At 36.1% G+C, this 25,568-nt stretch overlaps 1 protein-coding gene across 8 annotated transcripts in view; it reads left to right on the top strand.

Moving 5' to 3' along the window:
* The window catches only part of LRRC28 (leucine rich repeat containing 28), a 145,423-nt gene that overhangs the window by 102,294 nt on the left and 17,561 nt on the right, over positions 1–25,568 (top strand). For 4 of the 8 annotated variants that reach the window (XM_063089268.1, XM_063089271.1, XM_063089269.1 and 1 more), the window contains 4 exons: positions 6,731–6,793; positions 9,981–10,083; positions 22,790–22,965; positions 24,542–24,701. In XM_063089268.1, coding sequence (XP_062945338.1) covers positions 6,731–6,793; positions 9,981–10,083; positions 22,790–22,965; positions 24,542–24,701 — 502 coding nt within the window. The remainder of the gene's footprint in view (positions 1–6,730; positions 6,794–9,980; positions 10,084–22,789; positions 22,966–24,541; positions 24,702–25,568) is intronic. The other 4 variants (XM_063089275.1, XM_063089272.1, XM_063089273.1 and 1 more) reach the window with 3 other exon arrangements.

Below are 25,568 nucleotides of genomic sequence, written 5' to 3'. Positions count from 1 at the left end.
GTTATCCCTTGGATATTGTAGTAGTGAAATGTTTATTTTCTCAGGAAGAGTTATTCTGTGTGTGTCAAAGACTTATGATACAATGAAATGACAGCTCCTTTTCTGCTACAGATCATACACTATGATTTTGACAAGGGTGTAAAACTGGCCATTTATCACATAACAGGAGAACACTACAGTTTTTTGTAGGGCAGTAGTTGTTTTTCCTTTGTAGGAATTGGATACCTTGTGTAGGAAAAAAAATAATTTATGGCAAGTAGTGGTGCAGTTTTAGAAGCTAGCTCCCAGACATTTTCAAACACATGCTGAAATCCCTTTTCTTCCTGTAAATGGCATATAAACCACAAATCTGTTAACTGTACTTGTTTTTTCTGTTACTTCTTGTTCGTGTTTTCTCTATATTTGCTTAGAAAGTCAGGAAAAGAATTGCTATCTACAATTTTTTAAATAAAAACTGTAAGTCCACATGGTAAAACTATTCAAACTTCGGACTGGTATTGAAACTGATGGAAACCAGTTAATAATTTCTTAATCTCAGACTTAGAAAGAGTGTATACTGTACTGTACTAAAATGTGAATGTATTTGATCTACAGTTTGAAGAACTACTGCTTTGAGGTCATTGTTTAATGGGACTCGTTTGCAAAGTTCATGCCTTAAATAAGTTTCAGTGCTGAAAGTTCTAGTATAAACAAGAAGTCCCAGAAGTTGGAGTTAGTCCTATGATTGTGTAGAAGGTATGATAGCTGCTTTCGAAAGGGGGACCCAAACATGCAACTAAAATTGTGTTCTGTAGGAATTCTTGGACAGATCTGTAATCAAAGGCATAATGAGAAAGGAGATAAAGTCTTGAAAACAAGGTTCAAAAACTAGTTAGTGGGAAGAAATGGTAGAGAATTAGTGTATTAATTAAAATCCATACAGATCTTGTTTCAGGGGTAAAGTTACAGCTCTGGAATGCAAATTTCTTTAAGAAAATGGATGTTCAGTGTTCCTTTTTAAGCTCTGTCTTTTTGTAAGTATTTGTAACAAAAATTATCTTGTGCTGTCTACTTATCTGAGCCTTTCCCACTGTCTTATGACAGTGCTTTATTTTACTTTTATTGCATAAAGCTTTTGATCTTACCATAGGTTTTCTTAGGGAGTTAACAGGATTGTGGAGTATGGGTCAGACAGTGACTTCCTATGCTAATGTGTCAAGAGGAACACGCACCTAGATTAGGTGAGCTTTAAATGGGCAAATGTGTGTTTTTCTCTAAGTTTGGGGGTAAGATTTGGGGGTGGGAAGTGATTAATATGAAGAGAATGAGCTCTGTTCTCCCAAAAATCAATTACAAAGAAAGAACTGCTTCTCACTAAAAAGGTACAGATGTGAAGTTTAGGAAAATAAGTAGTATGAGGGCAAGAACCATGAGCAGCATGTTCACCAGCAAAGTTTTTTTGTAATTCTGGTTCTGGAACTTATAGCTTTTTAAATAGTGGTGAGAATGTGCAGTACTAGCGAAGTCTGGAAGATGTCAATTGACTTAAAAACAAGAAGCTGGAGTTTCCATCAGTCATAGTTTCCAGTAAAGTTCTTAAGTTCAAAACAAAACAAAAAAACAGACATTCAAGGTGCAACACAGTGTGAAGACATTTTGCTCCCGGTGCTGGCTGTCATGGTGCTATTGTGTTTCCCAAGCCCATGCTGGACAACCAGTGTGAAGTCTCCTTCTCTAGGAGCTTCTCTCAAGCAATTCTTGGTATTTCTGCCCTAAATCTGCAAATCAGAATTAGCCCACCAGTTTTCTCATGTCTTTAAGGAAGCAAAGAGATATGTTTGCTCATCACTTGTCTCCTTGACAATGTCTCATTCAGGACCCAGTTCTGACATCTCATCTTGTGCCTTGGCACGGTGCCAGCCCTCTTGTACCCCCAGTGCCTGTGGACCCTGCTAGATAGTCCCACTCTGTCCCTTAGGTTGGAGTGCCCTGCTTATAATGTAATGATGTGTTGGGGGAGGCTAACTCATATCATGGTGAAGCAGGCAGACATACTTTTAAGTCCCAGCTCTACCGTTTAATGACTGTGTGATGGTGACCGTAGGAAGGATATTTAATCTGTCTGAGTCTCAGTAGTGTTAACATCTACCTCGTAGCATGATTGTGAGGATTAAATAAGAGCCACTTAAAACTCACGTCACTCATAAATGCTATATAAGCACTCAATCAAAGGCACTATTTTTATTCTTTCACCAGACTGTAAGAAAGGGTAGGGACTATGTATCTTCATTTTTGTATCCCAAACATCTAGCACAGTGCTTGGCTCATTGCTTATTACTATTTCTTTGTTACCTCAACTATGCAACAGAAATAGAGGTGTTGAAGCGTAAATATTTAAACCAATAGCAAAGGAAGCCTTCAGTCATTCAAATTCATTAAAATCAATTTATTTTAATTTAACAGTTGTTGATTATCGGCTGTGTATAAAGTGTCTTATTAATTTATAATTCACTGTGAAATCTTACTTTGTAACAGCTGAATAGATCGGAAACACTATGACTATGTAAATGATTTAAAAGAGTCTATACGATTTAAAAGATTCTATGTATACATGTCTGTGTGTGTTAAGAAGGTAGCACTTAAAGTTCACTGTTCTGAAAAAGAGGTTGAAGTGTTCTCTGTAAAAAGCGTCATGTATGTAATTTACATTAGTTTTAAAAATTACTGTGGAATACACCGTAAATTAATCTGAATTTATTGTGAAGAAACTCACATTTTATAGTAATTAGAAATGTTGTAATTATGACAAATAATATCTCTGACTTATTGAATGATGATATTTGGTTTAACATTGATAGAGCATTCCAAACAACCTATTTTGGTCTATTGCTTTAATGTTGTGGATTTCTATTGCCCCATCATTTTGTTGAAGAGAACACATTATTCACCTTTTGATAAAATAAGTCTCATACCGGCCAGTGTGCAGTAAACTCAGATTTTACCCTGTTCTGGCCTGTGCTATCACTCCATGCTTGCTTTTAGAGTATGGTTAGAAGAGCAGTAGCCTAAACACACCAGAGATTTTGTTCTGTCTTCAGCCATGTGGACTATATATGCCAGAACCTTGAAGTTGAGGGAAAAAAAGGAACTGGAGTTCTGCAGGACTCCTAGTTTTGCTAATTTCTTAAGTAACAAACTTTGATCTGTGAGTCTGGAAGAAAAAACAAGAAATATTTTAGACACAGTATAGTACTTTAAAAGGCCACATGAAAAAGTTCTTTATGGATTTTGCATCTATGCAGATAGACAACTTCCTTGCTTTATACATTTTAAGTACTGAGCATTTTTGCACAAGAACTTCAAAAAAATTTACTGCATAATATATTTATTGAAAGATATTAGTGCATTAAAGTGAATAGATGGAAACAAACTACCTTATTAGCTAGCAGATGAATGATCTCTCTCAAAGTTAATTATTGAGTGTAGATTTTCTGTTTTAAGAATATAAGAAATATCTCAATGCTTTTTCATGCAGAAAATACTCATATTTCAGCCTCATTATGATTAAAAATGCTATTCCATTGTGCTTGGGTTTTTTGCCAGCAGACTGCTCTCTGATTGAGAGCATGCTCCCCTGAGGCTGTCACAGCACCGCCTGCAGCCTGTGACCTTGCCCAGAGTTAAGTGTCTCAGCCTCACCAGCAGGCTGTGCTGTGTCAGCTAAAACAACAGAGCTGCCTGGTTCTCTTCGCAATTCTGCACTCTGTTTGGTGATCTTCTCTTTATATTCAGAAGAGGGAGGTATATTGAGCACCACTTATTTTGCAAGGAATCAAGCTTGGCACTATATACGAGGGAACGTCAAACAGTTCATGGAAGGATTTGTACTATCTTCTAATTCTGTTTTTCCGTGAACTGTTTAATGTACCTTGTACATTGTTTAATCTCCATAACATGTCTATGAGATAGTTATTATTATCCCCATTTTACAGCAGAGGAAACAGCCTCAGAGCGTTTTGTTTCTCCTCGTGTCAGGAAGCAGTTAGTAAGGAGAGTCAGGATTCAGACTCAGTTCTGACTGTAAAGCCCGCTGCATCATGTAATTTCAGTGCTGCCTTTTGCCACTCTATGTATCAGATCGTGTTATTTGGAAGGTTTAAGTGCCTGTATTAAATACTCATGGTGATATGGCATTATACTGGCTAATGTAACAGATTTGAACACAGTTGATACTGGTTTTCTTTAGCTTTAACATGAAATGGTTCATACCATTATGAACGTACACAAAAAATTATTACATTCACCAGACAAAGTGGTCAGGAGGAAGTGCAAACCAAATTCTGTAGAATATTGAAAACCTAAAATAAGATCCAAACCACGTAGTACTTTTAAATCATTGACTCTTCATTTTTTTCCTATAAAACTAGGATGGGAAAGAAGACTAAACTATGTACGTAGCAAGTGTCAACTTTCATTTAACTTTGTAATATGATCTTTGTGTGTCACTTCATTTAATGTGTGCAGGCTCTTTTGCAATGTATTAGAGGAGAGAGATGCTTCCTCTGTCATGTCCCATTTTGTGTCCTTGGCTTGAGGGGATAAATCACTGACTCTAGAAGCTGTTACCTATAACTCTTTTCTGTGCAATTAAAGAATAGAAAAGTGCTAGTACCATTTGCTGCATGCCAAAGAGAATTCTCTCTTAATTGGCCTTCTACTGTAGGCTGCACTTCCAAATATATTACTGTAACTGCCATGTATTGGAGAAGGCTGTGTGCCAAGAATTCTGCTTGATAGCTTATAAACTTTGTTAGTAATTCTCACTAAAGGGACATTATTTTTTTCATTATACAGATGAGTAAACTAAGGCCACACACCTTGTAAGTAGAATGAGCATTCAGACCCAGGTTGTCTGACTCCCAGACTGTGCTCTTGTTCTTTTTATTAGCATGCTACCCCTCCTTTCCTACTGCAGAAATCCCAGTAAGGAATCTTTCCTTGAGCCCCATAGGGGCTTTGAAAGGCAAACCTGAGACCAGAGATCATTTGCATTTTATCAATGCAGTTTCATTTTTAAAAAATGTATTCCTAAGTTTTCTATATGCATTTAGTCTGCAAATTTCTGTTTGTGATTGAAGCATTCATATGCATATCAGGGAAGTAGCAAAGAAATTCAAAATAGGAATTCTTAGTATAATTTTGAGGCCTTTTGCGTTGCAAATGGATTCTGGTGTTTATATTTTTCCCATCTATGTTTTATATGTCTATATATGTTTACTAAAGTAGAAGTATACAACATTTTGGTAATTCTATATCCTGGTGCTTAAAAAACATAGTGATTTAAATTTCACAGATTTCTTTCACATTCAGAAATCCTTGCAACCAGATAAGGTTGAAGGACCACATACTGTTAGGCCGTTTAACATATACACAAACTGAGGCTTTGCTCACTCACATGGATAGTAGGTGAAAGAATAGACACTTGGCCTTTTTATCGCCCACCCCCCATAGTGTGCTAATTTTTCAGTGACACACCTCTTCTGTATTAGTGCTCTCTTTTATTATTTTCTTAAGATAAATCATATTTTAATACAATAGTTTCAGAGATACAAATTAATGCAGAGAAATCTGTGGCAAACAAAATATTAAAATTTTGATTGAAGACAAGATCTGGCAGTGCCGTGTTGAGACATTTGGGGCCTCAGGCAAAAGGAAAACTGCACTCCCATGATTTTTTTTCTAGAACATTAATTTTTTTTAGAGCATTAAAGTACTTGAAAAATATCAAAAATTGAAAGTAGGCATATTAAAACTTTACACCATCCTAAGTTTAAATATTTTATTTATACCAAAGGTAGAACTTATTATAAGTTTACTTTTCTGTCTTTAATAGAAGCAAACTCACCAAAAATATTTTCATTAAAACCATTACCAATTAAAGAATACATAAAAACCTGTATATGGGGTACACATTTTTTCCTTTTCAGACTGTATGATTTCTGTCCAGAGCAGTGTTATTTTCCATTGCAGAAGGTTTTATATAATTTTAAAAATACATCTTACAGTATGTATTTGAGGTTTACAATGTGATGTTATGGGATACATATAGATTGTAATATGGTTACCATAGTGAAGCAGATTAACATATCTGTCATCTCACATAGTTACGTTTTTGGGACAAGAGCAGATAAAATCTTATTTAACAAAAATCTCTAATACAATACAATTTTATTAACTTTAGTCCTCATATTTTACATTAGATCTCCAGAGTTGTTCATTGTTCACATATCTTCTATTTTATATCTTTTGACCTACGTGGCCCAATTTCCCTCGTCCCCCATGGTAACTACTGTTTCATTATCTGTCTCTTTATTTAAGCTATTTTTAAAAAATACTCCATATATATGTGATCATACAATATTTTTCTTTCTGTGTCTAGCTTATTTCACTTAGCATAATGTCCTTCAGGTCCGTCCATGTTGTGGCAAATGGCAGGATCTCCTTTCTTTTTAAGGCTGAATAATATTCCATTGTGTGTATGTATATATGTGTGTGTATATATATTTTTCTTTATCCATTCACCTGTTGATGGGCATTTAGGTTTTTTCTTAATCCTGGATATTGTGAATAATGCTGCAGTGAACATGGGTGTGTAGATTCCTTTATGGGGTGATGATTTCATCTCCTTTGGGTATATACCCAGAAGAGGGATTGCTGGGTCATATGGTAATTCTATTTTTAATTTCTTTAGGAATTTCCATGCTGTTTTCCACAGTGGCCATACCATTCTACATTCCCACCAACAGTGTACTAGGTAGGGTTCCCTTTTCTCCATACCCTTGCCAATATTTGTTATCTCTTGTCATTTTGATAATTGCTGTCCTCACAGGTATGCGGTAATATGTCATAGTGGTTTTAATTTGAATTTTCCTTATCATTAATAGTGTTGAGCACCTTTTTCATACATCTGTTGGCTATTTTTATATCTTCTTTGGAGAAATGTTTGTTAGGTGCTTTGCCCATTTTAAAATTGGGTTATTTGTTTTTCTTTTATTGAGTTGTAAGAGTTCTTTATAGATTTTGGATATTAACTCCTTATCAGATATGTGGTATTCGATTATTTTTTTCTCACTCCATAGGCTGCCTTTTTCATTTTGTTGACTGTTTTCTTTGCTGTGCAGAAGCTTTTAGTTTGATGTAGTCCCATTTATTTATTTTTGTTTTTGGAGTCTGAGCCTTTGGCATGATATCCAAAAAATCATTGCCAAGGCCAGTGTCAAGGAGCTTTCCTCCTATGTTCTCTTCTAGGAGTTTTATGGTTTCAGGTCTTACATTTAGGTCTTTTATCCATTTTGAGTTAATTTTTGTGTATGGTGTAAGATAAGAGTCCAATTTCATCTTTTGGATGTGGAAATCCAGTTTTTCCAGCACCATTTATTGAAGAGACTATCCATTCCCCATTGTGTTCTCTTGATGCACTTGTGAAAAATTAGTTGACCATATATGTTTGGATTTATTTCCAGGCTCTGTATTCTGTTCCATTGGTCTATGAGTCTGTTTTTATGCCACCGTAATGCTGTTTTGATTACTATTGCTTTGTAATATAATTTTAAGTCAGGAAGTATGATGCCTCCAACTTTGTTTTTCTTTCTCAGTATTGCTTTGGCTACTTGGTTTTATTTGTGGTTCCTCATGAATTTTAAGATTGCTTTTTCTATTTCTGTGAAGAATGCTGTCAGAATTTTGATAGAGATTGCATTAAACCTGTGTATTATAGTATGTAGTATGGACATTTTAACAATATTAACTCTTCCCACCCATGAACACTGAATATTTGTGTCTTCTTTAGTTTCTTTCATCAGTGTTCTGTAGTTTTCAGTGTATAAATCTTTCATCTCCTTAGTTAAATTTATTTCTGAGCCTGAAATATCTCCTGGTGCCAGAATGTCCAGAAGTGCTCAAAAAAGGATGAAGAATTGTTGAAAGAACATAAGCGTCAACTCAAAATTGCACAATTGCTTCTAATTACCAAAACTGAAATATTTTGACCAACAAAAATAAATTATAATGGTATTGGGTTTTTACCCCTTACAAAAAATAAATATTCATGAATCCAGACTAACATAAAAATTAAACAAATAAATGGGAGAGAAGCGACAACTCTTCCTTACAGAAGAATTTCAGTTAATTCTGTATCAAATTGTCCAGAACCCATCTGTGAGCCATAAGACTTCACACAGGCCTCTCTACTAGCAGTGATCATATTGTATTACAGTTATCATTTTTCATGTCTGTGTTCACATCTATTAATGCAGTATTCATATCTATATCCCCAAGGCCTAGCACACTGCCTAAAAGGTCCTTAATGGGTAAATGGGTTATCTTTTGAAATGTAAATGAATCTTAGAACTTCCTAATTTAGCTATCTGAGCCTTTGTCTTTCCTAAACTGAAGAAAGATCTCCTTAGACCTATTTCCTGTTTCCACAAGCAGAACCCTAGGAAACCTTTCAAAGATGATGTTCTCACTTTAGGGAGGAGAGGGCTAGCATGGCTCCTGAAGCTCTGTTGTGTGACTCTATGACTATAAAGACAAATATAGCCCTACTCAGTGAGTGCTAGGAGAAGAAAGAAGACTAGTGGAACATTCCTGGGCTTCTGGGAAGGAAGGGATGGCTGCACACTTGGAAGTGTCCCTGCTGCTGTACTGGCTGGAGATCGCCCTCGGTACTCTGAGCTGAGCCTTATTTCCTCACTGAATCCTCTTCCAGTCTTTGCTGCCCCCATTGCCCTGCTATTTCTATAATGGGAAATAATCTGACTTCTGCCTCTTGTGTTCCTGTTCCTGTTGTAGACCCTTCTTTTCGGGTCCCCTTTCTCATTCTTCCATTCCAGGTACATACCCGTTCTAGCCCCTGCTCACTGCCCCACAGGGCTTGTTTACTCCACTTCTCACCTCACTGGGGACTAGGATTTGTGTTCTGCTTCACTTCTTTCTCACCCTGCAGCCATGGGGCAGTTCTGTCCATTCCCACATCTGCCTGGCTCCTTAGACCCCAGCACAGCCAGACGCTGATCCCTAGCCCTCCCTCACCCACCTTCCATCTTTCTGCCAAGGATTTTCCTATGTCAAGGGACTTGATATAGGGTGTTAAAAAAAATTATTCAATGGCACTTGTTACAGCACTGTAAGACTGACTTTATTCAGGACCATCACTGTAGGTACAGGGACCACTGCAATGGGGTCTTGCAGTGGGGGAAAGAGATTGAGCCAACTCTGACCACAGCATGGGCAAGTGGAAATTTATAGTCAAGGAGCAGGGTGGGGGTCAGTGGATAGATCTCTAAGAGGAAACATCAGGAGTAAGGAGAGATTCTGGCCAAACTGTCCTAACAGCAGACAGGCCAGGGTGATCAAACATCACCTAGGGAATAGTGAAGGATGAAGAATCTGATCAGATATTGAGGGTGTGGAGTTCTTGCTAAACTCACTTAGCAAGGTTCTTTGCTAAAGCTGGACTATACAAGAAAATACACAGATGAGCCTAGGAGAAGTTTCAGGAGTCTGTCTAAAGTTTGGCCAAGCAAAGAATCTTTGTCAAGAGGCGAACTATACCTGTCAGCTTACTCTGTGTAACATTTTCTGTGGGGAAAAATGAAAATAAATGATCCACAGCAAACTTAAGTTGAAATAGTCTGTAAAACATCATAGAATTTTTATGTGGGAAGGAAATTTAATGTTTTTCTAGTCCTACTTATCTCATTTTACACTTTAAGAAATCAAGGTCTAGATTAGTTAAGTAATTTTTCTACACTCATGTTTTCTGATGCGGAATCTAATATTGCAGCCGACATAATTTCACACTCAGAGTTAAACCTACAACATTGTTTCTTCCAGGATAGACATTTTTGAGTATTTCTAATATTATGTATTAAATTTTATATTTCACATTATAATGGTGCCTATTTACAGGAATGATAGCACTTTTCTTTCTAATCCAGATTTAGGGAGATCTCGAGAACTCCAATATGTGTATGTGGATAACAACATTCACCTGAAAGGCTTGCCATCTTACCTGTACAATAAAGTCATCGGGTGCAGTGGGTAAGGCGGACTTCACATTTTGGACTCAAAAAGAGGTGGACTACTTTTGATAATTATGCTCAGTTTTGTCTTTGACCTTAAAATAGTAAGCCAAATATCCTTAAGAGTGATGAATGTTGGGTAAGCAATGTAGAGTATTGCATGTTGGGTTTAATTCATAAGCAATGTGTTCAGTCAGTAAGTTGTTTATTGTCTTTCAGTCAGAAGAAAAATGAATCCACATGTACCTTTTTTGTTTTGCTATGGAAGTAAACAACTTTATTTTTTCCCCAGCTTTACTGAGTAGTAATTAACATATAAAATTATATATATATTTTTTTAAATTATATATATTTAATGTGTACAATGTGATGATTTGATATATGTATACATTGCCACATGTATTATTATAAATTCAGTGGTTCCAGTCACAGGGAATGGAGGAACCAGCATTAATTTAAAAGGTTTTCTTTGAACTCCATTGCAATGACAACTTTACTACAGTAACGGCCCTAGTATCTAGGATTTTACTAATTGGGAATGTTTAGAACTCAACATTTGAAATAGTTCTTCAATACAAATTGTGATTCTAGCCACTAAAATGGATATTTCAGTTAATGGGAAGTGACAGGCTTTTGTTTTCAGAGCAGCAATAATCTGCTTCTCTGTCAGGCTTCTAGAAAGATGGTTTCAGCTGCTGCTTTCATAACACTGGGACAGAACCACCTTAAAGTGTTTCCAAAGTGGTCTGGAGTTAAGATAGGACCACTTGACTACCAGAACCCACTTTTGACTGGCCTTAGTTTCCCCACTAAAGCAGCCAAAGGAACACCTTTGAAACTACCTATCCACCGTGTTTGACTCTCCCCTTCTAATTCCCAACATCCTGCATAACCTGGCTCATACTCTATGTAGTTTTGTCAAGAAGAGGGATGACAATAAGCTTATATGCAGAGGACAGCCATTCCCCGTTGGCATGGCTCCAGGGATGGACAGTGAGCTGCATTTGCTCTAGAGAGGGCAGTCCTAGGAGTAGTGGCCTTCCCTTAGGAAAAGTTGTACAGTTGTTATCTCAGGAAAGCCCTAGGCTTTCTTATACAGGCTGATGAAATCCAAGCTGAGAGATGTATTCCAGAACCTTCTGTGAAGCAGAGATAATAGAATGTGTGGTAGAGTTTTCAGCCTAGTGATTTTTCTACAACTGATTATGTCATGACTATGATACTATGCAGTCGTTAATCCTAACGAGTTCTTAAAGGATCTTTAATGCAGCCTAATTCTTCCAAGTGGTGAGTAAAATGTCCCCAATCACCTTGATACATAGAATGACACAAGCAAGCTGCAAAGCTGAAGGCACTTTTTCTCTCACCAAAACCTTTAGAGACTGCACTGAAATGTGATCTAAGTCTCTACCACGATTAAGGAATAGTTTTTATTGACGATAAAGAGCTTTCTACTTTGATGTTTAGATATGGAGATTATTAACTGCCAGAAAGTTCTATTTGTGCTGCATAGAGATATACTTTTTAACCTTTGACTTGGTATCTGGTAGCAGTGGTAGTGAATTTTATGAGAGCTTCAAATCTTTGAGATAATAAATGTTAGGGAAAAATAGACGTATCATTAGCTAATAGTCTACATTTTTTTAAATTAAAGTTTCTTGTTAGTAATAATAAAGAAATAAAGAAAATTATTATTAATAGGATACTATCAACCAGATTTTCTTTTGAAGAACAAATTATGTTTACCTGAACATGAGTCCAAAAAATTACCCAATTCATCAGCTGAAGACATATGATAAAAAATGTGTTTGATTTTGACCATAATTGCATTACTTTGATCATACAATTTAGGAGAAGCTTGTTCATGGCTTCCACTCATTGTTACTCATCCACACTATCTTCCTAGCAGCCCCCAGCCCTTGATCCCCAGCCCATGCCAGGCCCTTACAGTGAGCATGTTACAATATGTAACTGTTATTGACATATATCTTAGCTTCATCTCTGTAAGTTACCAGCTGAATTTTTGCCATATGATATGAACTGCTAATATCAACTATATAATCACAACTGATCAGTCTGTGTGAATCAGACTGATTACTAAGAATTAAACACTTATCATTATCAATAAAAAGAGGAGGATGGTAGGCACAGAACTATCATAAGTGAACAAAATCCACAGATAAATTTCAGAAATTGTCAGTAATAATTCATACACTGTCAAAAGCTCCATGAAGGCAGGGACCATGTCTCTTTCACTCACCTAGGTGCTCACTTGCTATTTGTCATGAGAATGACCAATGAATGAATGAACCAGGAAGTATATGTTGAATGCCCACTTTATGTTCAGAATCTTCTTGCTGCTAACCCACATACATCAAACAACCAGTTTTCTAATATTAGTAGTATTGGGGGTATAAGCAGTCCCACTTACAAATGGACTGTGATCCAAAAGGCATTCTTAGTCTGTTGGTTTAAATCAAAACTCATAATGCATTTTTTATAGGAACAATTCCGGTCATTATATTCCTAAGCCAGCTCATTAAAAGGTCACTTAAACTGTTTTGCACCTCAAAAATTATACTTACTTACACAATATTTCTATGGCAAAATGTATTCAGAATCTTAATAGATGGTAACTGCTGAAGCCTTGACAACAGAATTAAGGGTCTCCTTTTTTCTGTCTCTTTATTCTGTTGAATATGTGAAAAGGGACTCCCCCATTCCGAGTCAGAGTGGCCTTAGCCTAGAGAAAAGGAGGGGAAGGGGCAGAACAAGATTCTGAGAAAAATCTAATATAAAAGGCATGAATGTATTTGAGGCCTAGAAAGTGTGCTTCCTGATTCTGAACAAGAACCTTGGTTCAGTTGTTCATTGAATGAGCATTTATTGAGCAACAACTCTGTTCAGTCACTGTCTAGATAATGACTATACAGCAATGAGCAAAACTATGCAGAAACTGCCCTCACGGACCTTATAAAATAGCCAGGGAGCCAAATGAACAGTAAATAATTGAGCAAACTTGGTGCTAGTTCTCTTTAGGGAGATGATATTTAAGCTGAGATCTGAAGGATCAGCCCACTTGGCTCTCCCCTGCTATCATATGTTGCTTCTGCCCAGATGTATGCCTGGAATATAAGAACACAGTAGTTTCTGCTCTACAGCACTATCTCTGAAACAACTGCAGTACTCTTTTAGATTAAGTCTGAGAGGATTAGAGCAACAACAGAGCAAAATGAACACAGTTTTAGAGACCAGTGGGGCAATATAAAAAAAGGTCTCATATGTGTATATAATTCACAGCTCAGAGAGAGAATAGAGAGAATGGGGTATAAAACTTATAAACAGGAATAAAAATAGCAAATAACAAAGGTTGCACACTTTCAAAAAATCTCTGAAGTCTCACAAAATTATCTTTGATATTCATGGAAATGTGAACAAAGTTAGCTCCTTCTTATCATATGTTTGTTTTTCAAATCATTATTGAGCTTTAACTAGCAATTTGGCACCATGCTAGGAATTGTGGGAAAGATGAAGACAATTTAGACATTTATCTCAATATACAAAAATAACTGTAAGTCAAATAATAAACACCTAAGAGAGAAAGTGATGGAATTATAAAGCATGGAACTGTGTTTTATGACCTAGTCTCAAAGCCACATATGGTTAATTTTGTTATATTCTATTGATTATATATCACACCTATTTATGGTAGGAGGAGATTTCATGGGGAGTGACTGATGGAAAGGGACAACCACTGCGAGCCCACGTGGAGAGACGATCACAGCTTCATTGCATCCATGCTCTTCCATGCTAGCCTCATGGAATAGTATGATTTTAATTTTCCTGGGATTTTCTTATTGTTAATGCAGAAGTAAATGTCTTCAGTTGGTCTACATTGTACCCAGAAAGAGAAGTCCCATGATAGAATTTTGGAGAGTGGAAATTGGCACATTTATTTTCTTAGGAGAACTTAACAGTAAAAGTGATTCTATGTGAAGGTTATTTTTCCAGTTGTTTTATCATATGAAAAAAAGAAAACCAAGCCACTCTCTACTTTTTTTTATGTAAATAAGCAATTATAGCTGGATTTGTGTGCAAATTGGTTAAATGACCTTCTGATGGTTGTTAATATAACCACCTATGGTAATAGAGTTATTTGTATAAGAAATGCATTCTGAGTTATGAATTAAACTAATGAACTAAAAATAGTTCATTTTTGTGTGGGGCTGCCTGTATACCACAGACAACCAATGTTGGGTGCCTGAACCATGCCTTCATAGGGCTGACCCTAAACGGCATGGCAGCAGGTGAAAGTACTAAAGTGTGGTTTTGAGATGTCACTCAAGAGACAGACTTTGCAGTTTGGCTCCCATGAAGTTAACTGTTTACTATAACAAAAATATTAATACTCCATTTAAGTATTAGAGGAATATAACAGAATCCGGAGTCTCCATAATATAACTTGCACAATGTCCAAGATACATTCCAAAATTACGTGACATATGAAGAATCAGGAAAATGTGACCTATCCTCAAGAGAAAGGGAATCAGCAGAGATCAATGTAAGATGACCCAAAATGTTGAACTGAAAGACAAGGATTTTAAAGCAACTATTGTAACTATTCTCAGTGAGTCAAGAAAAATAGGTTTCTAATGAATGAAAAGACCAGAAAAGTAGAAACTATAAAAAAAGAATCAAATGAAAATTCTGGAATTGAAAATATAATGTCTGAAATAAAATTTTTGCTTTATGGGCTTAATGGCAGAATGGGTATACTAGAGGAAAAGTCAGTGAACTTGGAGGTAGATTAGTAGAAATGATCCAATCTGAAGAGCACATAGAAAAAAGATTGAAAATGTAAATGAATGAAGCATCAGGGACCTTCCAGACAATACAAAAAAGCCTGATATATGTATAATTGGCATCCTAGAAGGAGAATAGGGAGAGAGTAGGCAACAACAAAAATGTCTGAAGAAATAATGTCCAAAAAATATTCAAATTTGATGAAAAACACAAATTTACATTTTCAGGAAGCTCAGTGAACCCTAAGCAGTATAAATACAAAGAAAACCATGCCTAGGCAAAACTGCTGACGTCCAAAGATAAAAAGAAAAATTTTCAAGAGAAAAATGACACATTATGTACAAAGGAATAATTCAAGACTGTTAAACTTCTCATCAGAAACTTTGAAGGCCCGAAAACAATGGAACAGCATTTTTAAAGTGCTAAAGAAAAAAGTCTACTCAGAATTATAAAATCACATTCTCAGGTAAAACAAAACTTAGTCTTAAATACCTCTGCAAAGGTGACAGTCATACTAATTATCCAGGCTAATGTTTATTCTTTCTGGGAGTCATAGTTTCTTTTCTTCTCCAAATCCACTTCTCTCCTTTCCTTTTCCTCATACTTTAAGCTGAAGAAAAACTTTTTGCTGAAAAGGAGGAGGGTAAATCTGTAGAAGTTCCCACAATAATGGGCATTTGGATGACATAGTATACTTTCTGAAAGATAACAGATAGTTTTTGGATGCTTTTGATAAGGAAGTTTAAATTAAATCTTTACTTTTAACACATTGTTAGGTGGAATAGTGTGTGTGAAAATACATAAGAATTAATTTGCTGAATTACATACATGTTTTGGAGCATATACTTGTATGTGGCAGAGTCTCAGTGGCAAGATGATGTTACTATTCATTTAGCTTCTTTGGGGCTAGATGTTGAATGGCAGCTATGAAAGCATTGAGTTGAAAGGAAATTGCTAATAATTGTTATAAATTATATTACTAAGCCAAAGGCACTAACATTTGTAATGGATTTCAACTCATTTTAATAATTCACTTAAGGGTTCAATGTACAAATCTTTTTTGTAACCACCTTGGCTTTTAATCTAAAATCATAATTATTGAGTTATAGATCAAAGATACCAAGGCTTAATAATTGCCAATTAATAATCATTTCATTGTGAACTGAAGCATGTCATGGGGCTTCCATCCCTCCTTACTGATAATTTGCTTCATTATTACTTCTTTTTTAGATGAATGACATTCACTTCTCAAGGCAGGTACCTTTCTAGCCTTCTCTCTCACTTGGCATTCTCTTCCATGAACCCAGCACTAGGACCAGTGGGAACTATGTAACTCCATGTGTCCTGTGTGTTCACAGAGTTGAATCCCTGCTCTTATTGTTCCCTTTTCCTGGAACATCATCACTCTAATCTTAGTTTGTAACAATAGATAATAATAAAAAGAAAGCATGACTGTAAATAAACATTGCTTAACGTTTGCTGTGTACCAGGCACTGTGCTCATTGATTTATCTCCATCATTGCACAATATCATCCTAGCAACCCTTGTGTTATTATCCCCATTTTAGAAATGAAGAAACTGAAGCTCAGAGAGATTAAAGAAATTGCCTGAGGTCACAAAGCGAGGTGGCAGTAATCTTATCATTTGCATCATACTCAACCACTGTACTATGCACACTGCTTCCGTCTTCTCTTTTGTCAACAGCCATGACTATATGTACATTTGAGCCCTTCTACTAGCTCCCTGAGAGCAGACACAGGGTGGATATTTAGTCTCTGATGCAGCTCAAGAGAAGTTGGCCATGGATCGTGGAAATCTTCCTAATTTGTGTGAATTCTTCCTTTGCAGCCTGATTTCTATATAGCTGCAGCACATTCTCCAGGGTTAAGCACAGAAGTCATTTAATAAATGTATCCTAAAATTAATTTAATTAGCTTCTTATATCCAGTGGTGAAGAGTAGGAATTCTGCTAAAAGAATTGTTAAAGGGAAATTAGGCTTTATGTAAAATGAGGATCCACTTACTTGTTAATGTGAGCCTCTTCAATTGTTTAGTCACACACCTGTCTTTTCAATTATTGGAGACAAGGAAAGCAGTAGGAAAAATCTGGCTTTCTATTTTCTAAATTTTTATTTGTTATTCTATACTGTTACATTTTGGGGGCAGTGTCCATGTAGAGTTCATCCACAATTTGGTTAAGAAGCAGAAGCTTTTAAAGGCAATAACAATGTGAAATAGAAATGCATGAAGGACTTACTTGATTTTTCACACTGCATTTTAATTGTTTTATGATTTTTGCTCAGGTTTCTCATACTACAGTATGACTATAAAGTTTGGATAATATTATCTTACCATGCATATTAGTCAGGGTTCAGTCACATGACTGTGGGGGCTGGCAAATCCAAAATCTGCAGGGCAGGCAAGCAGGTTGGAGACCCAGAGAAGAGCTGATGTTTTAGCGTAAGTCCAAAGGCAGTCTGAAGACAGAATTCTTCCTTCCTTGGAAGACCTCAATATTTGCTCTTAAGGCCTTCAACTGATTGGAGGGCAGTCTGCTTTACTCAACGTCTACTGATTTAAGTGTTAATCGCATCTAAAAAAATAACCTTCACAGTGACATTTAGACTGCTGTTTGAGCAAATATCTGTGCACTGTGGCTGGCATTGCTAAGTTGACACAGACACAAAAGTAAAACATTTGCCAAAATTCCATTTGAGAGATGACTGTCATTCTCCTAAATAACTGTTACCTTAAATGTGCCCATCCTGTTGGGTAACCACATGCAGATATTTGAAATGCTCAGCTCTGTAACATATCTCCCAGGCATAAGACTATGGACCCCAAAGAGCTCCCCAGGAGTTTTCAAGTTTCTAAGTAACTTCCTTTTTCATATTCCTTACATTCTAGAGGGAGTAGCTGCTTTCTGCTGCTGTTATTTCAATATCCTTTTAGCCTTTTTTACTGGTTTACACTTACAACTTTTCCTGTTCAAATTACTGATGTGGTTTCTGTCTCCTGGCTGGGTCTTGACGGATACAATAACCTTCTGGCTGTTTGCTAGGTTAGTTTGCAGTTGCTGGCAATTACTAAACCAATTTTGCAAATTGAGATGATTCAAACTTAGGCTTTAGTCCTTCAGATGGCCTCTACTTTCAATTCCTACTTACTTGAACGGGGATAAATCCTCCTTTGTGGGGGGAATTTATCTTTCTTCAACCTTCCTTAATGGGCTCTGGACACCAATATTGTCTCTCAAGCTCCATTAAGCTGTCAGAATCTTCTCAGCTTCTAAACAGTCTTTTCAGTAACTGCCAAACATCTTAGGAAAGAAGCATCCCCAGATACTACTCAATATCCCTTGGGTTTCTGCTTTCTTGGATCTTGGCTCCATAATTTTTCCAGAATGCTCTCTGAGGCAGTAAAGCAGGTATTTCATCCAGCTTTTTATATTGTCCTCAGTTGGTTACTATTACCTGGTTTGCCATCACAAGAAGTGGAATCTCTTTCATAACTGTTTTTTTTTTTTTTTTTTTTTTTAAAAAGATGACCGGTAAGGGGATCTTAACCCTTGTCTTGGTGTTGTCAGCACCACGCTCAGCCAGTGAGCGAACCGGCCATCCCTATATGGGATCTGAACCCGGGGCCTTGGTGTTATCAGCACCGCACTCTACCGAGTGAGCCACAGGCCGGTCCTCTTTCATAACTGTTTAATCTCTTCCATAACTGTTGTATTATTCCTTTTTGTCCTAATGTTATATATTTTAAATTTCTATTTTATATCTTTAATCAGGACATGCCAGGTATGTATTTTTATTTCACAGAACCAATTTTTTATTTTATTTATCTTTGTACTCTGTTGTTTTTTTTTTCCATCAGTTTCAGCACTTAACCTTTTTCAGTATCCTGCTTTTTCTATTTGCTTTGCTTTTTCTAGTATTTTTCAGAAAGAACTTTGCTGATGTATAATTAATTGTACATATGAGACCCTTCAAAAAGTTGTGGAAAAATAGAATTGAGAGATAATAGGAATCTTTCCATGAACTTTTTGAAGACCTCCTCATATTTAAAAGTATAAAATTTGGTAAGTTTTGACATATGTATATACCTCCACAACTATCACTACAATTAAGATGATAAACACAGCCATCACCCCCAGAGCTTCCTTGTGCTCTTTGGTAATCCTTCCCTTCTATGCCTCATCCCATTTCCAGGCAACCACTCATCTGTGTTCTGTCACTGTAGATTAATTTTCATTTTCTAGAATTTTACGTGAGTGGAATCAAACAGTATATACTCGTTTTTGATCTGTCTTCTATCATTCAGCTAATGACTTGAGTATTTATCCATTGTGCAGCACATATCAATAGTTCATATCTTTTTATTGCTAGGTAGTGTTCTATTGTATGGATATACCATAGATTGTCTCCATTCACTTGTTAATAGGCATTTCTGTTGGTGCTAGTTTTGGGCTTTATTGCAAATAAAACTGCTATGAACAGTCTTTTAGTGGAGCTGTACTTTCATTTTCTTGGATGAAATACGATAAGGAAATAGGATAAGGGTGGAATGGCTGGAGTATACAGTAGATATGAGTTTAATTTTTTAAAGAAATTGCCAAACTTTCTGAAAATAACTACAATTTTCCATTCCCACTGGCAATATAAGATTTTCAGTTCTCATGTACCTTTGTCAACACTTGGAATGATCAGTCTTTCACATTTTATCCATTCTAATTGCTGTGTAGTGGTATTTCATTATGGTTTTATATTGCATTTTCCCAGTGACTAGGGGATGAGCATCTTTTCATGTCTTATTTGCCATCTATATATCTTCTTTGGCATAGTGTCTGTTGTGAAATTTTTATTAAAATCAAATTACCTGTCTTACCCAGATTCGCATATAAATTGGTGTTAACTCTAATCTAAATCCCAAGAAGGTTTTTGGAAGATCTAGATAAAATGATTATAAAGTTTAAATGGAATAATAAAGAACTGAGAATTGCAAGAAAAAAATTGAACCAGGATAGTTAGGGCAGACTTATCAGATAATAGATTCTTCTATAAAGTTATTATAATCAAGACAATGTAGAATTGGCACAGGGTTAAACAAGTACATCACTGGAACAGATCAAAGACTTCAGAAATTAATGCAAGGGTATATGAGAGCTTAATATGGTAAAGAGAGCATTTCAATTCAGAGGTAAATGATAGTTTTAGTTAATAATGCTACCAATACTGTTTGTCTATTTGGAAGAAAAAAGTTGAGTCCTGTTTCATATCATACACCAAAAAAATAAATAAATAAAATATATACATGTAAAAATAATACAATAAACATATTAGAAGAAACTATAGGATAATATATGCAGTCTTCAAATTAGGGCAAACCTCTTAAGAAAATCAGAAAATCTAAATGCCATGAAAGATATAAATGGATAGATTTCACATCAGAAAAAAATGACTGCTGAATGACAGAAGGTACCATATGCAAAGTTAGAATACAAAAATATTTCAAAAATAAATATTTTAGTGCATATGACAAAGGATTATGACTGTCAATATGGAAGTTCCTACAAATTGAGGCAAAGGATGTGAGTAGACATTTCACAGAAGAGGAAATATAAATGGCCAGTAAACATATCAGAAGGTGATAAAACTCATTAGTAACCAAGAAGACTATTTTAATTAACCCAGACTGGCAAAATGCTAAAATGATTGATAACATCTAGTTTGATGATGAGGTGGGGAAATGGATACTCTCATACAGCCTTTTTGGAGAGTTCTCAGGCATTTAAAATTTTCAGCCTTCAGGGCCAGCCATCCCAGTTTGAGAATTTTATCTTACATTCCTATGTACAGATTTTCTATTATTGTATGTAAAATTTATTGTGATGGTGTTTGTGTAGCAGGAGGATAACTTTGAAAAAAAATGGGCTGAACATAGTGAATAGGTTAGTAAGTTATGGTTCATTCATACTATGTAGTATTATGTAGCTATTAAAAAGATTGTCTAAATCTATCCTGATTGTCCTGAAGGATTACATGAATAAAAGCATATTACAGAATTGTTGATCCCATCTGATTAAAAAAAAAAAAAAAAAGGTGGGAGGAGAGGATCTATCTCTCTCTATTTTTTGTCTAAGCATAGAGAAAAGAGTGGAATGATAAATACCAAACTGGTAATAGAGGTTACTTTGGGGAAGGTAGAAAAAGGGTTTGAAGAGGAAAAGTTAGGGAAAATTGTTCACTTTCTCTTCATTTTCTATATTGATTGGCTTATGACAATGATCATGCATTATTTTTGTAATTTAAATTTACAATATTAGACTATTTCAAAATAACCTATTTAAAAGCATACTCCTGGCCAAAAACCAGAACTCTTGTGACCAAATCGATAAAAATAGTTATATGTGAAAAAGAAGTCATGAAGTGGAATTTGTCCAGCCCCATAACATTTCTATTTAAAACAGGTCAAATCCTCCAAATTATCAATTGTCTGAAAGTACAAATTATTTGCTTTAGGAACTTGCAGAGAAAGCCACAGGCTCTTCCCTGCAATGGCTATACCATACCTCTTCTATTTATCTCAAGCTCACACTTTTAGGACCTAACAGTGTCCCCATTCCTAGTTCCTTGTATGACTGTAGTTTCCTTTACCTCCTTGCTACCAGTCTTTTCCCTGTTCACCATAGTGTACCCAGATAGTTTTGTGAAAACCATCTAACAATTTCCCCATGAATTAAAACCATCTAACTTATTCAGTTAATATCCCTGGCTTCCTCCTCCCACCCTTTCATATCCTGCATTCCTTTTTCCATTCCCCCTGAAACCATAAACACAGCCATATTCTTCAGTTGTCCATACTGCTGCACATGTTCCCTCTGCCTGGAATACTAGTACGTATATCCCTGCATTTATTCCTGGTGAATTGGTTGAGTGCTGTGAGATACTGACTACTCTGCTAAATCTTTCCTAATTTCTGGACAGGGTCAGCCACTCTTTCTCTACCTCTACATTGTTCTCCCGAGGGAAAGGGGTCATCTTGGTTTTTTTAACCTAAATATCATGATTGACTGGTGTGTAGTGGATGCTCTGGAAATGTTTTCTGATGAAGGGACAGAATGAACAAATGAAAGAACTTCTAATGAATAAATGAAGCAAAGTCTCCTGCTTTCCAGTCCTGTGTCGTATGCTTCATTGCCTTTTTCTGGTTGAGGTTAGAAGTATCATCTCGTGTTTGGAGAGCCAACGTTTGTTGGCACTTGTTTCCTATTTAGAGGAGAAAACTATTGAGGCTTTTAAGTAACCAAAAGTTCTCAGACAGGAGGTAGAATGAGATTGGACTCCTGAGTTTTGGTAACCCCACAGTTAAAGGAAGAAGGGCATCTCTGCCTTCTGGCTGCGTGGCGTGACTTGGCTTATTCAGTATGCTAATATTTTCCCCACAAGTTTATGGAAAGATCCAATAAAGTTATCTTCTGCCATTAAAATCTGTTTGCTTTGTGGGTTTAAGTTTTTCTACACAAAAACTCTGTTAAACAAGATACTATAACTCAACAAAGTACTCTTTTTAAAAAAAATTTTGGAAGTTTCAATAAACATAAACTTGGAGAGGGTAATAAAATGAGCAGTAGAGCTTACACAGCAAATTGTGTGGATCCTAAAAAGTTCCTCTAAAGCTTGTCCTTCCTCGAGGTGAGTATTGTCTCAGCAATACTTTAGCTGTGTTCCAACTGATGAGTTTAGATGTGTAAGACAGGTTTTATTAAGGAACCCAGGATCACATCTGTTCACTTTGCAAAGAATTCTGGCAATTCAGCAGTGTTGTAAATTTTCAAATGTGTATCTTGATTAACACACTTTATTGGCACCCATATTCTTTTCCTTTTGTTAATACCCCTGTGAACCTGTGTCTTTTTGCAGCTGTGGTGCTCCTATTCAAGTTTCCGAGGTAAAGCTGCTTTCCTTTTCATCAGGGCAGCTAACCGTCTTCCTCCCAGCCGAGGTGAAGGCCATAGGGACAGAGAATGATCACGTCTTGCCCCTGCAAGAACTGGCCATGAGAAGTCTGTATCACACCTACCACAGTTTTCTGAAAGGTACCTGGGACTTCTCTTTTCCTTTCCTTTTTTTTTTTTTGTCTCTCGGTGAACATAAAAACTGTGTTTTAGGCTGCCGGTTTTGGCTTTAATCTTCTAAAAAAAGTTTCTTTTGTGGTAAAACACACATAACACAAAATTTACCATTTCAACTATCTTTAAGTGTACAGTTCAGTGGCATTAAGTAATTCACATTGTTGTGGAATGGACTTTTCTTATAAGAAAAAGTTTTAATATTTTATCAACACCAATCCCAGAAGCATTTATTAATATGGTTAAAAGAATCTAGGTGGTTTGAATGAAGGAAATTGGTGTTTTGGGAATGTGTATTTGGTCAAAGTTGAAAGGCTGACAGTAGGAAAAATTTGGAAAGAACTTATCCTGAAAGCAAAGTTGGGTACCTCTTTCCACACAGCAGGTTTTTGCCTCACTGCTTCCTCACATCTGAGAAATGTGTACACCTACAGGAGAAGAAATACCAGGAGACGTTGGCAGCACTATCACAGCATGCCGACTGATTTTAGAAAGGATTTGGCAGTGCATAGATTTCATAGGTATTGTGGGATGTGCACCTGAAATGCTTTAAGAAAGCATGAGGCAATATTAATAAGAAAAGCACATTTTGAGTGTTTTTAAAGCTGCTAAATGTTTTGTCTTTGCAAAAAAAAAAAAAGTTTATACAAAACATCTAATATTAACCTTCCAGGAATGTCTAGTATAAAGTTAAGTTGTTTTATAAAACTAAACAAAATTGTAGTTATTTACCTATGACTAAATTACATTTTTCTAAGTGTTTATTGATGAGTCTGGACAAATATAAAAGGTAAGAAGATAATTTGCATTTCATTCCCAAAAATGAGTTGATAATTTTTAGATTTCATTTCATTCTGACCATTTCTCTCTCTACTGTATGTTTGTCCTCAGTAGAAACCCAGGGCGAATATGTGCTCAAGATTGCCTCAGCCACTGGGATGTTTTGCTTTAAACCTCTCTTTTGTGTAGCTTATACTAAGTTGGGAATGAAACTCCCTATTTTTATTAATGACAGCTCATGGGAGTGAGGCAGGGAAAATCTTGGTTTCATTATTTTTTCATTCTCTTTGATTTCCTGCTTTTTACTTTCTTCAATAAATATGATTTAGCCTTGATTGATGCTTGATTGATACTAAATGCCCAGCAGATTTAGGGAGAACTTAATAGAAGTCAGTGTTACTCTTTAGTCGCAGTCTTTTTAAATTCTCCAACTCATAAAAGCTTACAAAACCCCCTCTGGGTAAATTGATGCCTTTTTGATCTTTGTTCTTAAAGAATATTTGATCCTATTCTTTCCTTGCCTCTACCTCAGGACAGCTTCTGGTTGCTCTTAAAAGAGTGGAGTTATGTTTTCTTTTAGTATCAAAAATGTAAAAAACATCTTTTATTTCCCAGTAATGTTAGATTTTTATTCAGTGCCTATCAGATAACAGAATATTCAACATGAAGTACTTTTAACTAACTGAACTTACTTGGTAACAGAGAAATAGTTTAAGGAAATCTGATTTTTTACTCATGTGCATGATTTTCTTTTGTGTTCCAGATTTGAACTTTCTGTCTCCAATCTCATTACCCAGAAGTCTCCTGGAGCTGCTGCACTGCCCCCTGGGACACTGCCACCGATGTAGTGAGCCCATGTTTACGATTGTCTACCCCAAGCTCTTTCCCTTGAGAGAGACACCAATGGCAGGGCTGCACCAAGGGTAATCATGCCTAAATGGGCACCAGGGTTTAAACCTGGGAGGGGTGCGATGTGGGGAGGAGGAAGCCATGCACAAAAGCATTGTTAAGTCAGCAGCTCTAAAGGGGCATAATATGCTTCCTGAGATACAGCCAAATGAAATGAATACACATTTTCAACGTCACAAGAAAACTAGACTTGCCTTTACCAGTTAATTTTTTACTCATATACAGAGTAGTTTGATTGTATCTGTTATTTAGAGTAGCTCATTCTTTGTGGGAATGTTTTCCTGCTATTCCCTTATTCACAATAGTCTTTAGGCAATAAGGGATGCAAGAAAAAAATTTGCTGGCTAATGGGACTAGCCCAGCCCTTCTATTTAACTGGTGTTGCTGACTGAAAGTGTGGACTGAATTCTGTGTGTGTGTGTGTATGTGTGTTTCTGTTCTGAATTTCTAACCCTTCCAAATGGCATTCTCATGCCCCTCTTCATTATTTTTTGGCACAATGCCTTGAATTTGCTAAGAATGTTCACTAAATAAAACCCCAATAATGGTAGTTCAAAAAAAAAAAAAAAACCAGACTATTAAAGACAGGACATCAAATGAAAAATCCTCCATTTGTACAATCTTAACTTGTGGATTTTCTAAATTTAGGATTTTTTACGTTTGAATTTTTTAAAGTTAAAGTGCTATAATGTCTTCTCCATCAAATGTGGGGGGACAAGCAAATTTTCCAGATAACTGAGGCTTGTTACCCCTCTTCAATGCCACAAAATGTTTCTATTATAATCATTTTTATAGAAACCTTTCCAAGATTTTGTTTCCTTCCTTCATTTCTTAATCCATTCAGGATAGGCAGTGTGGTGCAGTGTTCAGAGCATGGACCT

The sequence above is a fragment of the Cynocephalus volans genome, chromosome 3 (genome assembly GCF_027409185.1).
Source record: "Cynocephalus volans isolate mCynVol1 chromosome 3, mCynVol1.pri, whole genome shotgun sequence".
Taxonomy (NCBI): domain Eukaryota; kingdom Metazoa; phylum Chordata; class Mammalia; order Dermoptera; family Cynocephalidae; genus Cynocephalus; species Cynocephalus volans.
This window is presented reverse-complemented; position numbering and strand designations above follow the sequence as displayed.